We start from the raw sequence: 23,457 nt of genomic DNA on the forward strand, positions 1-23,457 counted from the left end.
GGCTTTGCAAATCTTATTTTAAAGCCCTGTCAGATGGATGTAATATATAAAAAGTTGTGCTGCAGTATTCCAGATCATCTAAACGACCTTGTAAGCTATCTGATACCATCTGTCGGCAGCATGTACATCTCATAGTTCGTCTCAGAGGGTCTTCTGGACAGCCCTCTTACACTGATTCAAATCTTCGCCCTTCTGCTTTCCCTGCTTATGAGTTTCTTTTGGAGATGGAGCCAGAGAGACCCCACCCATGCAGACACCTCAAATAGAACTAACTGGGGTGACTGACTGACTTCCCGCGGGACGTTCCTTCGGCCACAGGGAGAACTAGAACTATGTAACACAGGCAAATAAAGACATGAGGAATCCAGCCTGATGCCCCAGCTAACCAAGTCGGCTGTGCCAAACAGAGGATTTTCTCAAGCTTGTTAACACATTTAAAATAAGCAGATTAATTTGAACTGGGTTCCTGGATGCACCTGACTGGATTCTGGCAGCAATCCCAGTCAGCTGTTTTTACCTTGTTGCGGTCTAGAAAACTATACGTTGGCTGATGATCATTGCCCTTGGGAATGCGAGCTCATGAGAGGAGAGTATCTGCCTAGCTAAACTCCGAATAAATCCCAAATCAAGGCAACATTCAGCCCAAATGGGCAAGTTTTTCCTAGTTCTGGGGTGAAAGCATGAAGGACGCAGAGCCTTTCAGATGTTTCCTGCTTGAAACCATAAATTTAATCTCTTGCACCCAAAACCTAACTTGGTGCAGGCCCAGAGTGTCATATTGATTTGCTTGATACTTACACTGCATTCAGCAAAGGCTTGGTAATGTAACGACTGCCATCTTGGTCATCACCAGAGATTAACCCTGAGAACTCCAGAGCTACGCAAATCTGCCTCTACAGCATGAGCCGAAGAACAAAGTCCTTAGCTGGGAGTTGTGGCAGCTTCACAGCCTGCGCAGACCAGGCGCGTGGGGGGGCGGGCAAAGGAGGAGGGGATTCATAACAAACGCTGATTTGCGGGTTGCCATAGCATCAGGAAAGCTTTCGTCCAATGAAGCCTGAGTTTCAGGTGTGTATTACACCCGGGTCTCCCCTTTAGGAAATGATCAGGAGACCCAATGTGATGGAAACAGATACAGCTCTCTGATCCAGAGAGCATCCACCGTCCGGGAGTGGGAATTGGACTGAGCAGAGAGTAACTGAATATGGAGTTTTCTAGCTATCCTACCAGGCGAGAGCTGGACGATCCAGCTGCACTTAGGGACTGTTCCATGGAACAGATAGACACAGCAGCCAAAAGCAGGCACCATAATGGAAACAAGACCCAGGCACGAACTCGTAAACAAGCTGTGATGTTTAATGGGGCTATCCTGTATATTAAAAGAAAATTGTTCAATAAATAACCAGGAGGAGCACTGGGAGAGACCTTCCCCAGTGTAGGGTCCTTTACCTCTGTGACGGGTTGGATCACGGGTTGGGAACTGCCAGCTGATGTGCTGAGACTACTTCTGCCCCTGCGTTCCCTGCCAGCTTGGGACCCCAGCACCCTGTCTTGCTGAGCCAGACACGCCCGTCTGCTCCAACACAGACCCAGGGTCTGAACCACGTGCCCCAAAGCTGCAGGCTTAACTGAAAGCAGCTTACAGAAGTGTTCTTGTCTTTAGCACTCAGATGCCCAGCTCTCAGTGGGGTCCAAACCCCAAATAAATCCATTTTACCCTGTATAAAGCTTATCTAGGGTAAACTCATAAATTGTTCGGCCTCTATAACACTGAGAGAGAGAGATGCACAGCTGTTCCCCCCCCCCACCCACAGGTATTAATACATACTCTGAGTTAATAAGTAAAAAGTGATTTTATTAAATACAAAAAGTAGGATTTCAGTGGTTCCAAGTAGTAACAGACAGAACAAAGTGAATTACCAAGTAAAATAAAATAGAACATGCAAGTCTAAGAAACCTGAATACAAATAAAACCTCACCAGTTTCAATAAGCTTCCTTTTACAGACTACTCTCCTTCTAGTCTGGGTCCAGCAATCACTCACACCCCCTGTAGTTACTGTCCTTTGTTCCAGTTTCTTTCAGGTATCCTTGGGGGTGGAGGCTTAAATAGACTTTCTCTTGTGGGTGGAGACCCCCTCCTCTCTCCTATGCAAAGTCCAGCTCCAAGATGGAGTTTTGGAGTCACATGGGCAAGTCACATGTCCATGCATGACTCAGTTTTTACAGGCAGCAGCCCTGGCTTACCTGCTATCTTGAACCTCCTCATGTAGACTTCTTATCTGGATTGGAGCTCCCAAGATCCATTGTCCCTTAAAAAAAAGGAGTACTTGTGGCACCTTAAAGACTAACAAATTTATTTAAGCATGAGCTTTCGTGAGCTACAGCTCACTTCTTCGGATGCATCTTGCTCATGCTTAAATAAATTTGTTAGTCTTTAAGGTGCCACAAGTACTCCTTTTTTTTGTGGATACAGACTAACACGGCTGCTACTCTGAAACATTGTCCCTTAAGTGCTTCTTGATTGAGCACTTAATTTGCACATTCCTCTCTCAAGAAGCTGACCAAATGCTACTTAGAAATCAAGCAAGGATACAGCCAATACTCCTAACTTCAAGTACAAAAATGATACATGCATACAAATAGGAGGAATGTATTCAGTCGATCATACCCTTACATAGATAAGTTACATGGAATATGTAGCATAAAACATATTCCAGTTATATCATATATACGTTCATAAACATATTCCCATGAAGCCTTATGGGATACACTGTCACAACCTCTTCACGAAGCACTGAGGATTTTCTTTATAATGTCAATACTTGTCCTACTTAAGGACCCTAGTGGTGAAAATTTGGCAAACCCAGTAATTTTAATGGCTCATTCTTGGCCAATCCAGCCAAGTGAGGGACCTGGAGTCGACTATTTAGACCTGGATTAGACCATAAGACTGTCCATACTGGGTCAGACCAATGGTCCATCTAGCCCAATATCCTGCCTTTTGACAGTGGTTGGTGCCAGATGCTTCAGAGGGAATGAACAGAACTGGGCAATTTCAAGCCACACATCCCCTGTCGTCCTATCTCAGCTTCTGGCAGTTGGAGGTTTATGGACACCCAGAGCATGAAATTACATCCCTGACCCTGTTGGCTAATAGCTATTGATGGACCTCTCCTCCATGAACTTATCTAATTCTTTTTTAAACCCAGTTATACTTTTGGCCTTCATAACATCCTGTAGCAATGAGTTCCACAGCTTGACTATATGTTGTGTGAAGAAATACTTCCTTTTGTTTGTGTTAAACCTGCTGCCTCTAAATTTCATTGGGTGTCTCCTGGTTCTTTTGTAATACAAAGGAGCAAATAACACTTCCTTATTCACTTTCTCCACACCAGTCAAAATTTTATAGACCTCTAGCATATCTCCTCTTAGTCGTCTTTTTTCTAAACTGAAGAATCCCAGTCTTTTTAATCTCTTTTTGAATGGAAACTATTTAATCTAATCACTAATCACTTTTTTGTGTGCCCGTCTTTGCACCTTTTCTAATTGTCTTTTTTGAGATGGGGTGACCCGAGCTAATGCAGTATTCGAGGTGTGGGCGAACCATGGATTTATATAGTGGCATTATATTTTCTGTCTTATTATCTATCCCTTTCTTAATGAGTCCTAACACTGTTAGCTTTTTTTGATTGCAGCTGCACACTGAGCGGATGTTTTTAGAGAACTATCCACAACGAATCCAAGATCTCTTTCTTGAGTGGTAACAGCTAATTTAGACCCCATCACTTTGTATATATAGTTGGGATTATGTTTTCCAATGTACATTACTTTGCATTTATCAACACTGAATTTCATCTGCTACTTTGTTGCCCAGTCACATAGATGCTGACTTCCCCTCTGCCCCCTGGGTGCTCAACCCTGGCCCCGCCCCTGTACCACTCCTGCCCCAATTCCACCCCCTTCCCCCAAGGTCTTGCCCCTGCCCCACTTCTTTACCGCTTCCTCCCCCTCCGTCCCAGAAAGTGGTGGGCGAGAAGTGCTGGGAGGGGGAGGAACACTATTTTTTCCCATGTGTGCTCCAGCCCCGCAGCACCCGCAGAGTCGGTGCCTATGCCCAATCACCCCGTTTTGTGAGATCCCTTTGTAACTCTTCAGTCAGCTTTGGACTTAACTATCTTGAGTAATTTTGTAGCATCTGCAAATTTTGCCATTTCACTCTTTACCCCTTTTTCCAGATCATTTCTGAATATGTTGAACAGCACTGGTGCCAGTACAGACTCCTGGGGGACACCACTATTTACCTCTCTCCATTCTGAAAACTGACTGTTTATTCCTACCCTTTTTTTCCTGTCTTTTAACCAGTTACTGATCCATGAGAGGACCTTCCCTCTTATCCCATGACAGCTTCCTTTGCCCAAGAGCCTTTGGTGAGGGGTCTTGTCAAAGGCTTTCTGAAAGTCCAAGTACACTGTATCCACCAGATCACCTTTGGCCACATGTTTGACCCCCCCTCAAAGAATTCTAATAGATTGGTGAGGCGTGATTTCCCTTTACAAAAGTCCTGTTGACTCTTCCCCAAGAAATCACGTTTATCTATGTCTTATAATTTTGTTCTTTAAGATAGTTTCAACCAAATTGCCCACTACTGAAGTTAGACTTACCAGCTTGTAATTGCCTCTGGATCGCCTCTGGAGCCTTTTTTTAAAATCAGTGTCACATTAACTATCCTTCAATCATCTGGTACAGAGGCAGATTTAAGTGATAGGTTACATACCACAGTTAGTAGTTCCACAATTTCATATCTGAGTTCTTTCAGGACTCTTGGGTGAATCCCATCTGGTCCTTGTGACTTATTACTGTTTAATTTATCAATTTGTTCTGAAACCTCCTCTAGTGACACCTCAATCTGGGACAGTTCCTCAGATTTGTCACCTAAAACGAATGACTCAGCTATGGGAATCCCCCTCACATCCTCTGCAGTGAAGACAGATGGAAAGAATTCATTTAGCTTCTCCGCAATGGCCTTATCATCCTTGAATCTCCTTTCGAACCTCGATCATTCAGTGGCCCCACTGACTGTCTGGCCACCGTCCTGCTTCCGATGTACTTAACATTTTTTTATTGCTGTTAGTTTTTGTGTCCTTTGCTAGTTGCTCCTCAGGTTCTTTCTTGGCCTGTCTTATTAGATTTTTACTTGCCAAAGTTTATGCTCCTTTCTATTTTCCTCAGTAGGATTTGACTTCACATTTGTAAAGGCTGCATTTTTGCCTTTAACTGCCTCTTTTTCTCTACTGGTTAGTCATGGTGGCATTTTTTGATCCTCTTGCTGATTTTCATTTGTTTGTTTCTTTTGTTTTTAATTTGGCATATTCCTTTAATTTGAGCCTCTATTGTGGTGTTTTTAAATAGTCTTCATGAAGTTTGCAAGCGTTTCACCCTTATGATGGTTCCTTTTCATGCTAATTTCCATTTAATTAGCTTCCTCTTTGTTTTGACGTTAAATGCTACTGTAGTGGGTTTGTTAGGCATTTCCCATCTACAAGAATGTTAAATTTAATTACATTATGGTTGCTATTATCGAGTGGCTCAGGTAAATTCACCACTTGGACCAAATTCTTTGCTCCACTCAGGACTAAATCAAGAATTGCCTCCCCCGTTGTGGGTTCCAGGACAAGCTGCAGAGGGGTGTAGATATATAGAGTAAATTGTGGGTCTTGCTGTGTCCACCTCCAGAGCTAGAGGAGCACAGTGGCTTCATTAGCAATGCTTCTTGTTGGTCATTCTAAAGCATCTATGACAAGCAGGGCAGTGAATGATCACTGATGGCCAAAGAGGCTAAAATCTATTAAAGAATTGTTACCAAAGTGCTGTTCCTAAAACTGGATACTGTGTCCCACCTCTCTGACCGACGACGGCCACCCCAGAGATCACATCTCATCACCGCACAGAATATGTCCTGACCCAGGACCCAGAGACAGCTATCCCAGAAATCACATCCCAACCCACGACCCCACAGACCACGTTTCTTCCCCCCTGCCCCAGAAACCATGGGCAGAGATCCTATCCTCTTGTGCCATCCCAGAGAACATGTCTCATCCATCAGAGAAGGCCCCATCTCATCACCCTAAAACCCAGAGACCACGGCCCATGGTTCCAACCCTGTGGTTACAGTCTTGGAGCACCACCATCCTGGAGACTTTACATATTCTGCTTTGGTGGAATTATAGCACTGGTTCCCCTAATCCAAAGGTGAGCATTTTTAACACTTTAAAAGCACACCTCTACCCCTATATAATGCGACCCGATATAACACGAATTCGGATATAACGTGGTAAAGCAGTGCTCCGGCGGGGTGGGGCTGCGCACTCCGGTGGATCAAAGCAAGTTCGATATAACGCGGTTTCACCTATAACGCGGTAAGAATTTTTGGCTCCCGAGGACAGCGTTATATCGAGGCAGAGGTGTACTCTAAATTCACCAATAAAAAGTAAACAGTCCTAGAGGTTTTAACTGGAAGAGAACTGAAACCACCCTGAAAATAATAGGCCTCATACCCCATGTTGTCGGCCTGAGAGCCACTGCCTTTGTATTCTGGCCTCTCTTAAACACAAGCGGTGTTGAGGAAAGGTGAAATTACAACGATGCTTTGTCCTGCCTCTCATTCACTTTGTGTTTATCTCTTCTCCTACCAGCTCACCGTCTACCTTGGGAAGAGGGACTTTGTCGACCACATAGATGTTGTGGATTCTGTTGGTAAGTCAGCGTTCGGTTTGGTTTAGTGCAATGTAACAGGGACTTGGTTGAATTCGCAGGGCAGACATGATGTTACTAGAATACGCTGTGTGCTGGTAGAAGGTACTTTTGCTTTGTATTAACTCCAAGTACAGCACGTCCAGAACTTTGTTCTTTCGTAACAGGTTTGCTGTACGTTCCAATTAGACATCAGATTTAGAGGTTTTCCACAGGAGCATGTTCCCTCCGCTGCTAATGGGGTTTGTTCCAATGCCAATTTTAAGCATGAGGAGAGAATGTTCTCTCCTCTAACTGCTAAATGACTGGATTCTACGCTCCTGAGAGCTAGCAGTGTTGTTACGGTAGCACCCAGGGGCTCAGGATAATGGCCCCATTGGGCAGGATGGTGGCAGACAGTTCATGCCTCAGCGAGCTCCCATTATGACGCAGAGGCCAGATGCAAGTGGGTGTAGGTACTGGAAGGGGGATCAGGTCAGGTTAATAAGAACCTGCATTTGCACAGGCTGGCATAGTGTCAGGTCGATTAAGTACTATTATTAAAAACTTGGATTGCCATAAATAATAAGATCCAGATAAAACAATACAGTAGATAGGAGCAATCCCAGCTGGCTGGAGGCTTCACAAGAGGGTCTCCAGAGGGGTTTGGAAGGAGACAGGGCTGCAGTTTATGGACTAGCCCTGGCCATAATGGTGCAGACCTCTAGTGTGGACATGCAGTGCCCGCATAAAGAGGGACCTGCAGCTCATGGCATGTACATCCCCTTTGACCCCGCTTCAGTGCATCAGCAGCCTGGGTTTCCACCGCTGTGGCTGTATTGTTGTGGCGGCTCCGGTGGGGAGATGCCCACTGCACACAAGCCCCCAGTAACCAGGCGTGCTCTCACTTATCAAAATCGGTGGCAAAACTCCCCATTACTGTGGTGTCTGCAGGATTGGGCCATGGGTCAATGTGGACATGTGCTTCTGACCCAAACTCGGCAAGCAGAGACACCCAGGTTTGGAGATCGCTTCCTTTTGAACTCCCCTCCGGTTGGGAATGAGCTGGTTTCTGTGTGTCTAGGCCATGCCAGTGCCAGGATAACGGTTACACTAGCTCTGGGGGAGGTTTATTTCTGTTTCAGGCGTGAAATTCTGAAAGCGGTTTCTGATTTAATAAGAGGAGTTCTGGCTGTACATCCCCTGCAGCCTAGTGTCCCCTTTGGAAAACAACAACAAACTTGTCCTGTTTCGGGTGCAGCGACTATCTCTTCTCAGGATCCCCGTGAGGGCTTGTCGTGTGTGCAGCTCACGTGCATGCGGCGCACTATCGGGATTACAACACAGCACACAGCCCCTGGGGCTGAAGTGAGCTCCTTGGAGGGTTTGACACAACAGGATTCTGATTTGTCGAGAGGGAACTAGTCCAGCTCCGTTCCCAGCAGAGGTCCCGGGTTACGTTGGGAGATCATTTCCCAGGATTTTACTTCGTATTATTTATTATTTGCATTGAAGTTGCACCCAGAAGCCCCAGCTGAATCATAGAATCAGAGAAGATCAGGGTTGGAAGGGACCTCAGGAGGTATCTAGTCCAACCCCCTGCTCAAAGCAGGACCAACCCCAACTAAATCATCCCAGCCAGGGCTTCATCAAGCCGGGCCTTAAAAACCGGAGATTCCATCACCTCCCTAGGTAACCCATTCCAGTGCTTCACCACCCTCCTAGTGAAAAAGTTTTCCTAATATCCAGCCTAAACCTCCCCCACTGCAACTTGAGACCATTACTCCTTGTTCTGTCATCTGCCGCCAGTGAGAACAGCCGAGCTCCGTCCTCTTTGGAACCCCCCTTCAGGTAGTTGAAGGCTGCCATCAAATCTCCCCTCAGTCTTCTGTTCTGCAGACTAAATAAGACCAGTTCCCTCAGCCTCTCCTGGTAAGTCATGTGGCCCAGCCCCCTAATAATTTTCGTTGCCCTCCGCTGGACTCTCTCCAATTTGTCCACATCCCTTCTGTTGTGGGGGGACCAAAACTGGACGTAATACTCCAAATGTGGCCTCACCAGTGCCCAAGAGAGGGGAATGATCACGTCCCTTGATCTGCTGGCAACGCTCCTACTAATGCAGCCCAATATGCCATTAGCCTTCTTGGCAACAAGGGCCCACTGCTGACTCCTATCCAGCTTCTCATCCACTGAAATCCCCAGGTTGGAGATTGGAGGCGCATTGTGCCAAGCACTAGACGCACACGTAATAAGACAGCCCGTGCCCCAAAGAGCTTAACATCGAACCAGACCCCAGCCCTGTTATCCTCTCATTTCCCAGCTTGGGGACTGAGCACAGAGAGATCCAGGGATTTGCCCAAGGTCCCACAGGGAGTTTGTGACAGCCGGGGATTGAACCCGCCTCCCCCAAGCCGGTGCTACAAGCCCAGTCTGAGAATGGGAGGCACCAATGGAGAGACTGTATCTGTAAAAGTGCCAGGCAGGGAGGAGTGGCTGGCTTGGATTGCAAATCCAGCTCAGCTCAGCAGTAACCAAAACCTGTTACTGTCTGAGGGCAATTAAGAACATAACAGCCACACTGGGTCACACCAAAGGTCCATCTAGCCCAGTGTCCTGTCTTCAAACAGGGCCAATGCCAAGTGCCCCAGAGGGAATGAACAGAACAGGGAATCATCAAGTGATCCATCCCCTGTCACCCATTCCCAGCTTCTGGCAAACAGAGGCTAGGGACACCATCCCTGCCCATACTGGCTAATAGCCATTGATGGACCTATCCTCCATGAATGTATCTAGTTCTTTTTTCACCCTGTTAGTGTCTTGGCCTTCACAATATCCTCTGGCAAGGAGTTCCACAGGTTGACTGTGAAATTTTGTAATTCCCCTGTCATAAGAATTTTGCATTACAAAACCCAGCTCATAGTGGTACGGGATGGGGTGGTCCAGAGAGTCTGAACTAGAGTGACCACTGAGGGAATATTTCCATCAAGGAAATAATAGGCAACTGAGGGAATATTTCCATCAAGGAAATAATAGGCCAGTTTGGAATTGGCCTGACTGAGGCTAAGTAGGCAGAGAGCCGGGAGCAGTGGTCTCTTGCTATGTGTCTGAGGTGTAGCAGGGCCTGGGATATCGTGTTTGGACCTTGGTACCAGGTTGGCAGAACTATATTGCCGAATGGGTGGGCGTGCAGAGAAGAGCAGCAGAAAGGATCAGGAGAAAGGAGGGCTCCATTTATAAGGAGGTGCCATAGGGTGACTGGCCCCTTGAAGGGTAAATGGGGCCAGCCCTACCTGTCCCATAATTAGTGGCCTTCCAGATTAAGCAGGCAGGACTAATAGGGTCTGATGACAGCCAGTAAAACACCTGATCAGAAAGACTTAAGGGAGCCCAGAAGACAAGCGGAAGAGGAGCCCAAGTGGGCAAAAGACCTTATTGTTTGTTCGGACTTCAGTTACCCCAAAAGGGAGCTGGACTCAGAGCTGCCCAGCTGGTGGGGTGAGCCGCATGAATCCCTGAGAGACGGAGCACCCTAGTGATGGGGAAACTGAGGCAGGCTGCTGCAGAGCAACCCGAGGCCACAAGGGGGTGCTCGGCAGGTGGCTGCGTGGCCATGGGAGGACAGATTAAAAGAGCTGAAATGTGCAGGCTGGCAAAGTGACCGCTAAGGTGGGGAAGCGCAAGAGTCCAAATACTTGAAGCAGGAAGAGGGGAGAATGACTGAGGGTGGTACCTGAAGGCAGAGCTAAGACAAGCAGGTGAAATTAAGGCCCAGGTTCAGCAAAGCGCTTAGACGCCTGCTTGAAATTAATGGGACTTAAAGCACATGCTTAAAGTCAGGCACATGCTTAGGTGGGTTGCTACATCTGAGTTTCAGAAAGGGAAGATGGTGGCTGAATATCAGGCAAAACCTTTGTGTGACGCTCCTCACCACTCCCTGCCCTTAGCGCAAAGGCACCTCGTCTGTGCCTGCCGTGGGTCAGCTCCCTGAAACCACCAGCCTCTGGCAGCACAAGCCCTGCCTGCAGGCCCCCGCAGGCCTCGCCCTCTCTGTACCGGGCAATGAATGGCACATACCAACGCCTGCGGCCTCGGAGCGTTCCCTGCAGTGCCCAGCCCCCTCTCACTGGACACTCACAGGACTGCCAGGCCGGCTGTTCCCAAAGGAACAGGACATGCCAGCTTGTCAGATTCAACCCAGGACCGGCACTTTGCTCCACACCACAGCCCTGAGCTAGATGCAGAGTGAAAACCAAAATAAGTTTATTGTCGAAGACCAGAGATTCAGGAGCTAGTGCATGAGGATGTTGGAAACCAATGGTTACATCTCAAACAAAAACATGCTTTCACTAGCCGGTTTCCCTCCTGTCGAAAGACATTTGCTCCTCCAGAGTCCTCTTCAGGGTTTTCAACCAAGGCTGGCTGAGACTCTGGTTTCATGAATGCAAACGCACCGTGCCTTTACTTCCGGGGTGCTGGATCAAGGGGTGTCTCTTTGCCTTCTAGAAATACCCCCCAAATTCATTGTCTTTGCTCAGACACAGGATAATCTCACGTAGCTCGTTCCTTTTCCTTTGTGCTCCTTCCCTGTGGGCTTCACATCTCTGTTAACATTTGATTTTGTATCTAAAGAGGCATCCACTAAAAACACTGGGCTTCCTGTGCTTCTTTTAAATCCCGACCAAGAGAGAGACATTTCTGGAGGAAACCCTGGGTTTTCACCTGTGCTAGTGACTAATACTTCGGTACAGACGTTAAACATGTATTTTCAGGATATATACGTAGCTCTTTCCACGGTAACTTTCAGAGTCAAGTTACATCGTTTCTCTGGAGACGCTTCCCGTCCCGTCACCAATACCTGGGAATGTGTACTAGAGTCAATTTCTAATTATCATTATTTTTTTTATTATGCACTTAGCTTCCCCGGGTTAATTACCCAGAGTAGCAGAAAGCCTTGCATCTCCATTTTCTCTCCTCTTGCACATGGTGGCTTTTTAAATATTTAATTACAGTCCTGCCTTTGATTACTTTAGCTAGGGGAAAAAAAAGGCTTTTCAAATTGCTAATTTCTCCTCCCTGGGAATTCGTAAACCTGACTCATCCACGCGTCGAATCCAACATAACTTAATCCAATTTAACTTTTGCTGATACAGAGTCTTCTGCTTTGGTTTCATGTAGCTTCCCCCTGCCCTTACCCCCAACAAACTAATTAACATCAGCACATGGCTGTCACGGATTGGAGCACAGGGGCTTTGCAGATTGACATGTTTGTTTGCTTTTATTCATGTGCGTTGCAACACTTGCCTAGAATGGGAATGGAGGTATCTACAGCATCTCCTGGTGGTGGCATCAGCCGTTCCCTGCCGTGTCCATAGTCACCTCCTCCGTCAGCAGCATAAACTGTAGTACAGACAAAACGACACAGGATCTTTTCAGGGGGCAAGACAAAGATGCCACATTTATTATGATAACAATTTGATTTATGACCAATAACTAATATCTTAATCCTTATACACACACATTGTACCTAATACCTATACACACACACACACATACACACACACACATCCATCAGATGTTCTGCAGCTGCTGCATCATTACCAGTCCTGAACATAGCTTGAGTTTGTGCCTTGAGTTTGCAGCTTGGGTTCGTAGCTTGTGGTGGCTAACTGGCCAGGAAAGCCGGGCACAAGGACGAGCTGGGTCTCTGTTGGGCCTGCACTGATGCCCTTCCATGTTGGCAGCAGAATGTTACCCTCCAAAGTCTCCCATCTCACCCATCCTTTTTGTAGGCTTTAGTTTGAATTCAGAGTCTATAGGTCTTGCTGTGTCACGCTGCCTCTGGGTTTGGTGACTGATCACCCGTCAATTGCAGGTGTGACTTTCAGCCTGGGACCTGGCTTTGATCTTCCTTCTATTGTACCTTTTCTTTTTAGAGTGGACTCTTCTTACTTTGTTAGTCAAGTATCAGAGGGGTAGCCATGTTAGTCTGGATCTGTAAAAGCAGCAAAGAGTCCTGTGGCACCTTATAGACTAACAGACGTTTTGGAGCATGAGCTTTCGTGGGTGAATACCCACTGCTTCGGATGCAAGTCATGGGTATTCACCGAAGAAGTGGGTGTTCACCCACGAAAGCTCATGCTCCAAAACGTCTGTTAGTCTATAAGGTGCCACAGGATTCTTTGCTGCTTTTACTTTGTTAGGGCTCTTGTCTGCATCTTCAGCCGGTGGGATTTGAACTTTATTTCATCAGGACAGGCTGGGGCTGGGCTGGGGCTGGAGGTTGATTCCATCATCCATACATGCCTCATTCACACATCTAATAATGTAATAAGATTACAGCAGGGTTTGCAAAAATGAAGGTTGGAGGAAGCTTTTACAAAATGGAGTGAGCGTTTTAAAATGGGGTTTGAATTACAATATGGCAAACAGTGAACAGAAGTTACAATATAGACAAGTGTAGTGAATGGTGAACAGAAGTTACATTAATAAAGTGAACAATTAAAAACAATTTCATTTATCAGTTCTACAAAACACGCACAGGACTTTACAGACATGCCAGGCTGTGATCCTGCCCCAAGGAGTTGGCAGTCCTGCTGGGTAAAGTGCTTAGTACACCTGCTCGAAGCAGCAAGCCCTATGGCTGAGATTTCTGATGAAAATGGGGAACGGTGGGGGGAGGAACAGTTTTCATCAAACTGTTCAGCAGAAAAAATTGACTTTTCATGGAAAACCCGAAAACACTCCAGTGGTTGGTGATTTGATAAAAAATCAAACCTCTAGGAAAGAAAGCAGCCGCCCCCTGTGCCAGGGACTGGCTGGTGGCAAGCCCCGTTTCCCAGCCAGGGAATGTCTTGACCAGCCCTAGCTCCGGCTGAGATCAGGGCCCCTTTGAGCTGGGCACTGCACAGATACCGAGTGGGAGACAGGCAGCCCCTGTCCCCACGGAGCTCACCGGCTAAGCAGACAAAATGGACAAAGGGGGGGAGAAAAGAAGGATCCTGGTCCCTGGTTTACAGCTGGGAAATTGAGGCACAGAGCGATGAAGGGGCCGGCGCAGGGTCTCACCCAGGGAGTTTGTGGCAGAGCTGGGAACGCGCTCCTGAGTCCCAGGGCAGGGCCGTGACCCAAGCTCCCCTGCACTTTCGGCTCATAGGCTTGGGCCCTGCGTGGAGATAAGGCTCACCGAGGGATAGTGACAAGTGACCCTGGTGGGTTCTGCGATTCCAGCTCTCGCGGGAAGAGGCGCAGAGGAGACGAGCTTGGCTAGCTGTGTGGCTCAGGAGAGGTTTCGAGGGAGGAATGACGAGCGCAGAGAGGGACTGGGCCAAACGCTCCGGCTGGGGATGTTCTGAGGACACCACCACCTTCCCCAAACCACAACCAGCAAGCAGACGCCTTCCTGCTGTGAATCCACCCCAGAACTGGAGGGGAAGGTCTCTCTGAGTTGTGTCCCTAAGCCTTCCTCCCGATCCAGCCTGCTTGTCCTCACCATCCTGGCATGGCAGAGATCGGTCCTGCCTACATCTCACACCGCTTTTCTTCCCAGGCTCCTGCCATTCTGCCCTCCTCTAGTGTCCTGCCCCCAACTTCATCCCCAGCAGGGCTTTGTTAGGAGTGAATTAAGGAAGGTGCAACCGATTTACAGAGGAGACAAGGCAGTGTTTGGGGGGCAGCATGTTAACCCGGGGAACCTGCTGCTGCAGAGTACTAATGAGACGATCATAGGAGCCAAACAACCTGCATGGGTCCTGGGTTCTCTAGGGCTCTCTAGTCTAGCAGAGACGGTGCGACCTTTTAACAGCAATTAACCACTGGAGCCAATTCCCAAGGGAAGGGCTGGATTCTCCGTCTCTTGACGCCTTCAGATCCAGACTGGCTGCCTTTCTGGGAGATGCCTTAGTCCAGCCCAAGTGACTGGGCTCAAGGCAGAGGTAACTGGGTGAAATCCTCTGGCCTGTGTTCCGCAGGAGGTCAGACGAGAGGATCTAATGGTCCCTCTGGCCTTGGGGTTGATGAATGATGATTTGACGGTGTTATAAGATAGCCGGGGTCAAAAGGAGGGCACAAACGGCTCAGCTGCAGAGCTCAGGGGGAAAACCTTCCCGTTGCACCTGTGCGGTGGTGTAGATACAGGACTGTTGTCCCAGGGCCTGAGCCAAAGCCCACTGAGGCCAGCAGGAGTGTTTCCTCCCTTCAGACCAGGCCTGCAGAAGGGATGCCAGGCCTGGATGGGCTCTTGTTCTGCTATGGCCAAACCTTTCCCCGCAGCCCTACTTCTCCGGAGCTGCGAGTGCAGATGGCTCATCCCTTCTGGAGGAGGAGAGCAGCTGTCCGGTGGATGGCCTTGGGTGGATCGTTCGCCAGCAGGACTCGATTCTCACAACTAGTGATTTCTCTTGGGGCCAAGCGCATCCTGCCTGCGCTCACGGATCTCAGTGTTGTGTGGATGGAAGGGTAACTTTCCCCCCGGGCTGGGGAGCAGAAGCTCAGTACACAAAGCAGGCTCAAGACAACATTTATGAAGCATGTGTTGTCACCCGGCTTCCTAATGCCCATTGGCAGAGAGGAACCTTTTTTCTACTCCAGAGCCACCCTTTATTCACTTTGATCCAGATCTTCAAGGTATTTAGGCACCTCGCTGCCACTGAAATCAATGAGAGGTGGGCACCTAAATACCTTTGGGGATCTGGGCTTTCCTGCTTAGTCCTTATGCACCCCCACTGTTCAGTGTGTATTACACGTCCCCCTTGCGGCTTGCTCCACAGAGGGTATGACTCTGCTACGAGGGCTTACAATCCTTTGGCTCAAGCATTAGCCTCTCATGGTTCTCGCTTGGGAAGTCCCAAGTTCAATCCTTGATGATGACCAAGATGATGGTTGGTGTAAAGCTCTCTCGGGTTTCCGTGGTAGCTTTGGCCTGCTTCAGAGCCCCAAGGCTTGGCCTGGTGTGTGTTTAACCATCGGTAAAGTTACTGAGAGCAAGGAGAGGGTAAACGCCCTAGAGCTCACGAGGGTCATGTAGAGGGACGTTTTTCCTTGAGTATTCGCTATAAAAGGGGTTGGGAATGTAAATCGCGGTGCCTCTGTCACGGGCTGTGCAGCCGGTTGGTTCAAGGAGCCTCACACAATGGCGGGTCAGGTAGAATTGGTAGAACCCTGGGGAGCTCAAGAAGCAGCCCTGGTACAACTCATGATGGGAGCTGCCTCTGGAGAGCAGCCATCCTCCGTTCGGTGTATAGCAGCCAGTCCATGGCCTGAAGAAACGTGCTTGAATCCACAGCCAAGAAGGAGGTGGGCCGTAGTCTCCTAGATGCGCTACTGCAGAGAAACGCCTCTAGAGACACTCGCCAGTGAGTACAGGGCTGGGTGTCAAAGGCTCCTTGGTTCTAAACCCACCTCTGACTTGTGAGACCTCTGGCAAGTCACTGAAGCCCAGATCCTCAAAAGTTTTTAGGCTCCTAACTCCCAAAGAAATCAATGGGAGTTAGGCACCTACATACCACTGAAAGATCTAGGCCTTAAAAAAAAAATCTCCCTGTGCCTCAGTTTCCCAATCTGCACAGTGAGAATAATACTGCCCATCCTCACAGCTTGTGAGGCCTAATGCTTGTAAAGTCCTTGTGGATCACAAGATCTGGTTCTGGTGGGGTGGAGAGAGCTGGACCGAAGGGGAATGAGAGATGGATCAGAGACAGGGCCCATGTGGGAGAGAGGGGGCATGACAGAGATGGCTAGAGATGGTGTGTGAGGCTGGTGGGGAACAGGCAGACCCGTCCTTTCATAATCTGTAGGACGGGCTGTTGTGGGACACCAGGGAATTATGTTTATGGGACATACCTGAGATATCTTCCCTCCCCGGGCCCCAGTGCAAGGGAGACCAGTTCGTGCTCTGAGTTTCCCTCCTAATTCTGCCTGTCTTCTCTTTCAGATGGCGTCGTGTTGGTTGATCCAGAGTACTTAAAAGAAAGGAAAGGTAACTGCTTAGCCATTTGGTTCCAGCTGACTCTGCAGTGTTTCACGGGGGCTTCAAAACCCACATGGGGAAAGCAGCCTCTCCCCTGTTCTGCCAGGGCATCCTAATGCGCTTTTCCCGTCCCCTTCTCCAAGCCCGTAGGTTACACTGACCAGCAAGGAACAGGAGCCCCATTGAAAAGGTGCTTTATATGGCAACAGAAAAACACAGACATGGCTCCTAAATATCGCTGGGGGGTGCAGGTAGGTCAGTTATCTGCTGCACCACAGCAGGGGCCAGGGATCTCCCGAGAGCAAGGAGAGCACCCGGTGCGCAGGGCTCATTCGGGATTAGCAGCCGTGTTCAGCACCTCTACTAGGAGAAATCACAGAGAATCTCAGCCCAGAGAACAGGGGCGGGGATTTGCTCCAAATAACCAAGCTCCGAAAGGTCCCAGGTGGCGACGGGAGGAAACCTCAAGACTCGAATTCCGTTCTCTTAGGGGGTCTTGATTGTGAAGACTGGCGAGTACAAAGTATTTCATTCCGCTGGAAAACTGCGCCCTGGTTTGGTTAAGGCGCTGGACTGGAACTCAGGGGAGAACTGGGTTCGAGTCCCAGGTCTGCCAGGGACTTCCCCTGTGCTCCTGGACAAGTTACTCAACCTCTCACTTTCCTGTCTGTGAAATGGGGGTGTGCGACGGGGCACGCTCACCCTTAGCGCGCCCCCTTGTGTCTCTGGGTGTGTAATGTCACTGGTGTCCTTGGCCCTAGCGCCTCCTACAGGCTGCCTGCCTCTCACTGGCTCTTCTGGGGCTCGGCCCTCCGGCCAGGTCACAAACTTCAGGGTAACCAAAAGGTCCAAATGAAAGTCCTGGCAAATCTGAATGATCCTTCCACCCCTTTGGGCTGTGGAAGTAGTTCTGTGTCCACCTCCCACCCCTGTCTCAGAGCTCCCTCCCACAGCAGCCTACCCTGCTGCCTGGGCTTTCTTTACGTAGGAGCGTCCTGCCTTGTTTGCGGTCTCTGCCTGGATCTTGCTGCCGCAGGATTAATTCTGGCCCTGCAGCCTGCCTCGGTCTGCCTGCCCCAGGCCTGTCCCAGAGAGGGAGCTCTCCGCCCCCTCTCTCCTGGGTCGTCTCCCCTCAGCGGTGTCTGAGTAGGCCTCTGCGGCTGGGGTCAGTCGCTCCAGCTCCATAACGAACTGCCCTAGGCTGGGGGCATGGCTGATGGGTCGCTGCTCGGTCATAGGCCAGGCTTGCCTTCAGGGACCTGCCAGCCTGCGACAGGGTATCACAGGTTGGCTGGTGCTTTAAGGGGAGTTGGGCTCAGCCCTACCTGTACCAGATTAGCACCCTGTTGTAACAGCCAGGCAAGGTACTAACAACTTCAACAGGACTTTATTTTGACAGTGGAAACCTCTTTACCGAGCTGCTGCTGCACCCTCTGTAACTCTCACTCTGTCTCCTCAACTCCTCCCCCCTCCTTCCTGTTTCCTCTCCTTTCAGACTCCCAACAGCCAGTGCTCCCAGTTCTAATAATTACAAGCAACATCGAAACACCACAGCTCCCCCTCTCCTCCCAAGCGGGGGGATTTCTTTAAAAGGGCTAAGAAAACTCAGCGTAAAGGAGGAACCGCAGGCAGCACGTTGGGTGACCCTGAAACAGGGTCGGGGGGAGGGGGCTGGACTCCAGGGAAGCAGCCGGGGAGTCAGCACTCTGTCCCAGGACACAGCAATGCAAAGGTGGCTCAGAACGGGCTGGGAGCTGAGCCCAGAGGGAGGGGCTGAAAAATCCAAGCGGATCAAAAGAACTTCTTGTTTGTTTGGACTTTTGCTACCCAAAAGGGAACTGAACTTGGAGCCGTATGAACCGTACAGGAGAGACAGGAAGCCTTGCGGAGGAGGAAACTGAGGCAGGGAGTGCCTGCAGCACCACATTCAGCCAGCAGGGGGTGCTACAGGACAAGGGAGGGTATTTCCTTTTAACCCCCTTTTACGTGTCTTCTTAGATTGCAAGCTCGCTGCAGTAGGGAGTGTCTCATCCAACGTGCGTCCAATGCCTAGCACTAGTCTGTTCTATTCCGGGTCTTACACAGTGCGCCCACCTCCAGAGTAGCTGAGCGCAGTGACTAGCACCTGGGGTTTGTCCTTCCTCCCTTCCTTTTCCAGGATTGTGCAGGGTCCTTTTTGTATTGCATGGGAGCTGGGCTTCAGGGCTTTTGTGGGCAAAAGGCAAGGCCGACGCAGCGCCCTCCATCTCAGGCTCTAGCCACGACTGGAACGGAAACACTAATTGTGCTGGAGCAGAGATACCGAGCACGCAGCTAGAGACAGTCCCTGCTCTGCAATCCACGAGAGACATGAGCAGCAGAAGGGTGGGGATCTAATGTCCAAGCTAATGAACAAGGTGATGTTGGCCCAGCTCTGCTAGCGACATGTTTGACTGGGGAAGAGACTGATCTAGGGGTCGAACTCATTCCGAACCCTCCTGCCCCCCACCGTCACCCGCGCTCTGGTGCAGGACAGGGCGGCGTGAGAGGCTGCTGGACCTTGCTGCAGGCGGCAGGGCCGGCGAGACTGGAGACAGCCACCCAGATTTGGAGCGCAGCGGCTGGCTCCCATCCCCCTAGTCTGAGGCATTTCTCCTGGGTGCTTGGTTTGATCATGTCATTGTCTGTGTGTGGCTGCGGTACTGCGAGACATACGAGGCGGCGGCTGCAAACCGCCCCTCAACTCGTGGAATTAAATCCAGGCTCCCACCCTCGTGTCTCGACTGCCAGCTCCGTCTGTTCCCCTCCTCATCCCCCCACCCCCGCGCACACGTCTGCACCCAAATCTTTCATCAAACCTACGAAAACGTGCCATGCTCGCAGCTGCCCGTGGCCCTGACTCTCCTCTGTCACACCCGTGGGAATCAGGAGAACCAGCCTCATTTATGGGCCTGCTCTTGTGACAGGAGACGTAGGCTCCAGTCCCAGCTGTGCCACACGTCACCTGTGGGAACTTCGGCAGAGCACTTTGTCTGCCGGTCGCCTGTCACTGATGCTAGCGCCGGTGAGCGGATTGTTGCTGATCTCTCCCGTTTGATACCTTCTGTCCCCCGCAGTCTTTGTCACGCTGACGTGCGCCTTCCGCTACGGACGGGAGGATCTGGACGTGCTGGGACTGACCTTTCGGAAGGACCTGTTTGTGGCTAATATCCAGGCCTTCCCCCCGGTCCCTGAGGAGAAGAAACCCCTGACGCGACTCCAGGAGCGGCTGATTAAGAAGCTCGGCGAGCATGCCTACCCCTTCACTTTCGAGGTAGGAGTCTCTCCCATTTCGTTCTCCTTTGTCCCCTCATGCCCCGTGGGCGGTGCCTTTGTCCCAAGCCAAGGCAGGGCTGGGCCAGATCGGAACTTGGAGGAGATGTCTCCATAGAAACACCAGATCACTGCAGGAAATGGTCCTGGCAACATGGTAGGTGGTGCTTTGCTATCTGTGCTGGGAAAAAATGGGACCACAAGTATCACCCGCAATGTGCTAGGAGCTGCACATATACAGGGAAGGTGCAAACTCTTACTATCAAAGGGCCTGATCCAGCAACAGTGGGCCCTGAACCTGTCCATTAAGAGCTGCTCTTGCAGGCTAAGAACAACGGCTGTAGTGAGCCCATACAGGTCTCTGGCCGGGGTTCTGCGGGAGGTCAGACTAGATGATCACAATGGTCCCTGCTGGCCTTGGACTCTTGGAATCTGTATTTACATTTTGGACCTTAAATTCTCCCAATAGTTTCAGTTGGATACAGGATTCATTTTCCCTTCTTGTCCCAAGCTGCTGGGCAGGGTTGCTGCGTGCTGTTTAAAAGCTGCTGCTTTCCACCCCGGAGGTGCCTGCGTTTAGACGATGGGGTGAAGTGATCCCTTGATAATGCAGAATTTTTAATCTAAGTTTGTGGAGCACTTGGCTGAGAGCCACTCTCTAAATGTCCATCGTTATTATCAGCTCAGCAATTTCAAACAGTTCCTCTGCACCAAGTTGTAATTGCTCTGAGCGAAATGAGCTCTCCCTGGTGTCTGGAGTGCAAAAAGGAGCAGCTTGCTGGGTGGTTGGAAAATGTTGTCTAAAATGCAGAGAAGCAAAGAGGCCTGTCCTGTGACCTCCCATACTGATTAAAGCGTAACCGACGAAAAGAAAAATATCCAATTATAATGGAGTGGTCTAACATCTGCTCCTGTTGCATCCGCTACCTCCCCTGATCCTGGGCAGGCACTTTGCTGTACTGATCTGAGAGTCACAAGATCTGTCTCTATTCCTGCCTCTACCTGCTGGGTGACCACGGGCATGTCACATCGCCCCTCCATGCCTCAGTTTCCCCTCCCATCCTTTGCCTATTTAGACAGCGCTTTGGGGCAGGGCGTATCTCTCACGACATGTATATTCAGCATTTAGCACAATGGGGCCCAGATTTTGTCTTTTCCTGGAGCTCCCTGGTCATTCCTGGTTTGAGTCAGGTTGAAATCACACCCAGAAGAGCCTTTTCTGACTTACGTCTTTTGATAAAGAATCGCGCTAGAACAGCATTTCGGCAATACTGCCCAGTTATAAATGCTACACAGAGCCCAGGGCCGTGCACAGGGCAGTTACAGATTACAGCCAAATACCCCACCCGCAAGTCATCCAGAATGAAACGGTTCTTTAAGTGCTCTCTCGCGCGTTGGACAAGACAATCAGGCATAAACCCACGCAAGGCCGCAAATCTCCTAGCGTTCTCATGCTTCTCTGTTTCTGGGTTTATATACTCCGGTTTCCCTCTACCCTTTGACCAGCCCATGGGCAAAAAGGCTGGATCACAGATGATAGCCCAAACTGAACAGCTTTCAACTGGAGCAAGTCCCAGGCATCAGACTAGGGGCAAAAATAAATAAACTTCGTGCTCTATTAAAGCCCCACCCACAAACTGATGCTCCGCCCACCATCCCAGTGGGCAGTGCTGGAAAAAAAAATATGGGACCACAAGTATCACACGCAATGTGCTAGGAGCGGCACATATACAGTGAGATTGTTAACAGTGTTGATATTATGTTCATTTTGCATCAGAGTAAATGCCCCATTGTAGTTTGTGCCAGTCGTCAGAGCTGCTGTTGCAGGCTCTCTGCAGATTCAGGAAGGCAGCGCTGCAGTGGGCCGCATAGGGAAAGCTTTCTTTGCAACCCTTAGAGCTAGGAGCTGATTGTAACATAATATTTTTAATTCTGCAGACACTGATGGCAGCGGTGGTGTGCTGCCTCACATTGGCTCAATGCATCTAGTCTGGCCCATGGTTGTTTCCTGCAGCATATTCTCCAGTGCTATGTCCAGTCTAGCTCAGAATTACTCAGTTGGTGAGGTTTCTGCCTCTTCCATGGGGAAACTATTCCACAATCAAATAGATCTCACAGTTTCCAGTAACCAGACAGACGTCCCATTAGAGCCACTAAAACATGCCCTGGTCTGAGAATCCTGCAGACACAACAGAGGCGAGGTAGTCAGGGAAACTTTAATATAACCAGCAACCTCTTCTGCTCCCTGATCCAGGGGATAAGGTGTTGGGTGCCACTAAATTGGGGGGTGGGGGGCAAACTTTTTGTCCCGAGGGCCACATCTGGGAATAGAAATTGTCTGGCGGGCCATGAACGCTCACAAACTTGGGGTTGGGGTGTGGGCTCCAGGGTGGGGCCAGAAATGAGAAGTTCAGGGCACGGGAGAGGGCTCCGGGCTGGGGGAGTCGGGTGTGTGTGGGGTGAGGACTTTGGCTGGGGTGCAGGCTCTGGGGTTGGGCTGGGGATGAGGGGTTTGCGGTACAAGAGGGGGCTCTGGGATGGGATTGAGGGGTTTGGAGGGCAGGAGGGGATCAGGGCTGGGGCTGAGATTGAGGAGTTTGGAGGGCGGGAGGGGATCAGGGCTGGGGATTGGGGGAGCGGGGGGGCAGGCTCCGGTTGGGGGTGTGGGCTCTGGGGTGGGGCTGGGGGTGAGGGATTTGGGGTGCAGGAGGGTGCTCTGGGCTGGGACTGAGGGGTTTGGCGGGGGGGAGGGGGATCAGAGCTAGGGCAGGGTTTGGGGTGCAGGGAGAGGCTCCAGGATGCCGGCTCCGGGCAGCGCTTACCTCATGTCCTTCTTTTGGGGCGCCAGGGGGGCCATTGGAGCGCGTAGGAGCAGGAGCAGGGCCATGCCGCTGCTTCCGGGAGCCACGTGGTGCGGCCCCCGACCCTGTGCCCCGGCGGGAGCTCTGGAGCGGGGCAAGCCCAGACCCCGCTCCCCTGCACGAAATGCTAGAGATTGCAGTAGCCGGTGGAATGGGAGGGAAAGCAGCGCGTAGGTACCACAGTGATACACACTGCATAAAAACCTATAGCTGGGTCGCGGAAGGGCTTGGGCTAAGGGTGAATTATTGTTTGTGTTACCGTAGTGCCAAGGAGACCCAGCCCTGGATCAGCACCATGGGCGGCGGGTACTGTAGGCAGGGGGAGGCTGCCTCCCCAAATAGCCTACCGTGGCCCCGCCCCCAGGCCGGCCTGCCTCCTGCAGGGACTCGGGGCTGCCAGGGCGGCTGGGGCTGGGCTGGGCTGGGCTGCCTGTCTGGTGCTCCGGGGCTGCTGCCCAAACACCAGGACTGGGGGCCGCCAGGGGAGCAGCGACTGCATTGCCCAGACACCCGGAGCCCTGGGGCTGGGGGGCCACCTGGGGCTGGGGGGGCTGCGGCTGCGGCGCACCAGGGCTGCTGGGGCCTTGCCCTCGGCCATCCAGCGCTGGGGC

At 50.5% G+C, this 23,457-nt stretch overlaps 1 protein-coding gene across 4 annotated transcripts in view; it reads left to right on the forward strand.

Annotated features, from left to right (window-relative positions):
• Window positions 1–23,457, forward strand: part of LOC120398292 (beta-arrestin-1) — a 181,652-nt gene that overhangs the window by 126,264 nt on the left and 31,931 nt on the right. For 2 of the 4 annotated variants that reach the window (XM_039525622.1, XM_039525631.1), the window contains exons 1-4: window positions 5,601–6,250; window positions 6,694–6,754; window positions 16,659–16,703; window positions 19,790–19,986. In XM_039525622.1, coding sequence (XP_039381556.1) covers window positions 6,089–6,250; window positions 6,694–6,754; window positions 16,659–16,703; window positions 19,790–19,986 — 465 coding nt within the window. In that variant the 5' untranslated portion in view covers window positions 5,601–6,088. Of the gene's footprint in view, window positions 1–5,597; window positions 6,251–6,693; window positions 6,755–16,658; window positions 16,704–19,789; window positions 19,987–23,457 lie in introns of those variants that run through there. The other 2 variants (XM_039525609.1, XM_039525620.1) reach the window with 2 other exon arrangements.

Source organism: Mauremys reevesii, linkage group 1 (assembly GCF_016161935.1).
Source record: "Mauremys reevesii isolate NIE-2019 linkage group 1, ASM1616193v1, whole genome shotgun sequence".
Classification (NCBI taxonomy): Eukaryota; Metazoa; Chordata; order Testudines; family Geoemydidae; genus Mauremys; species Mauremys reevesii.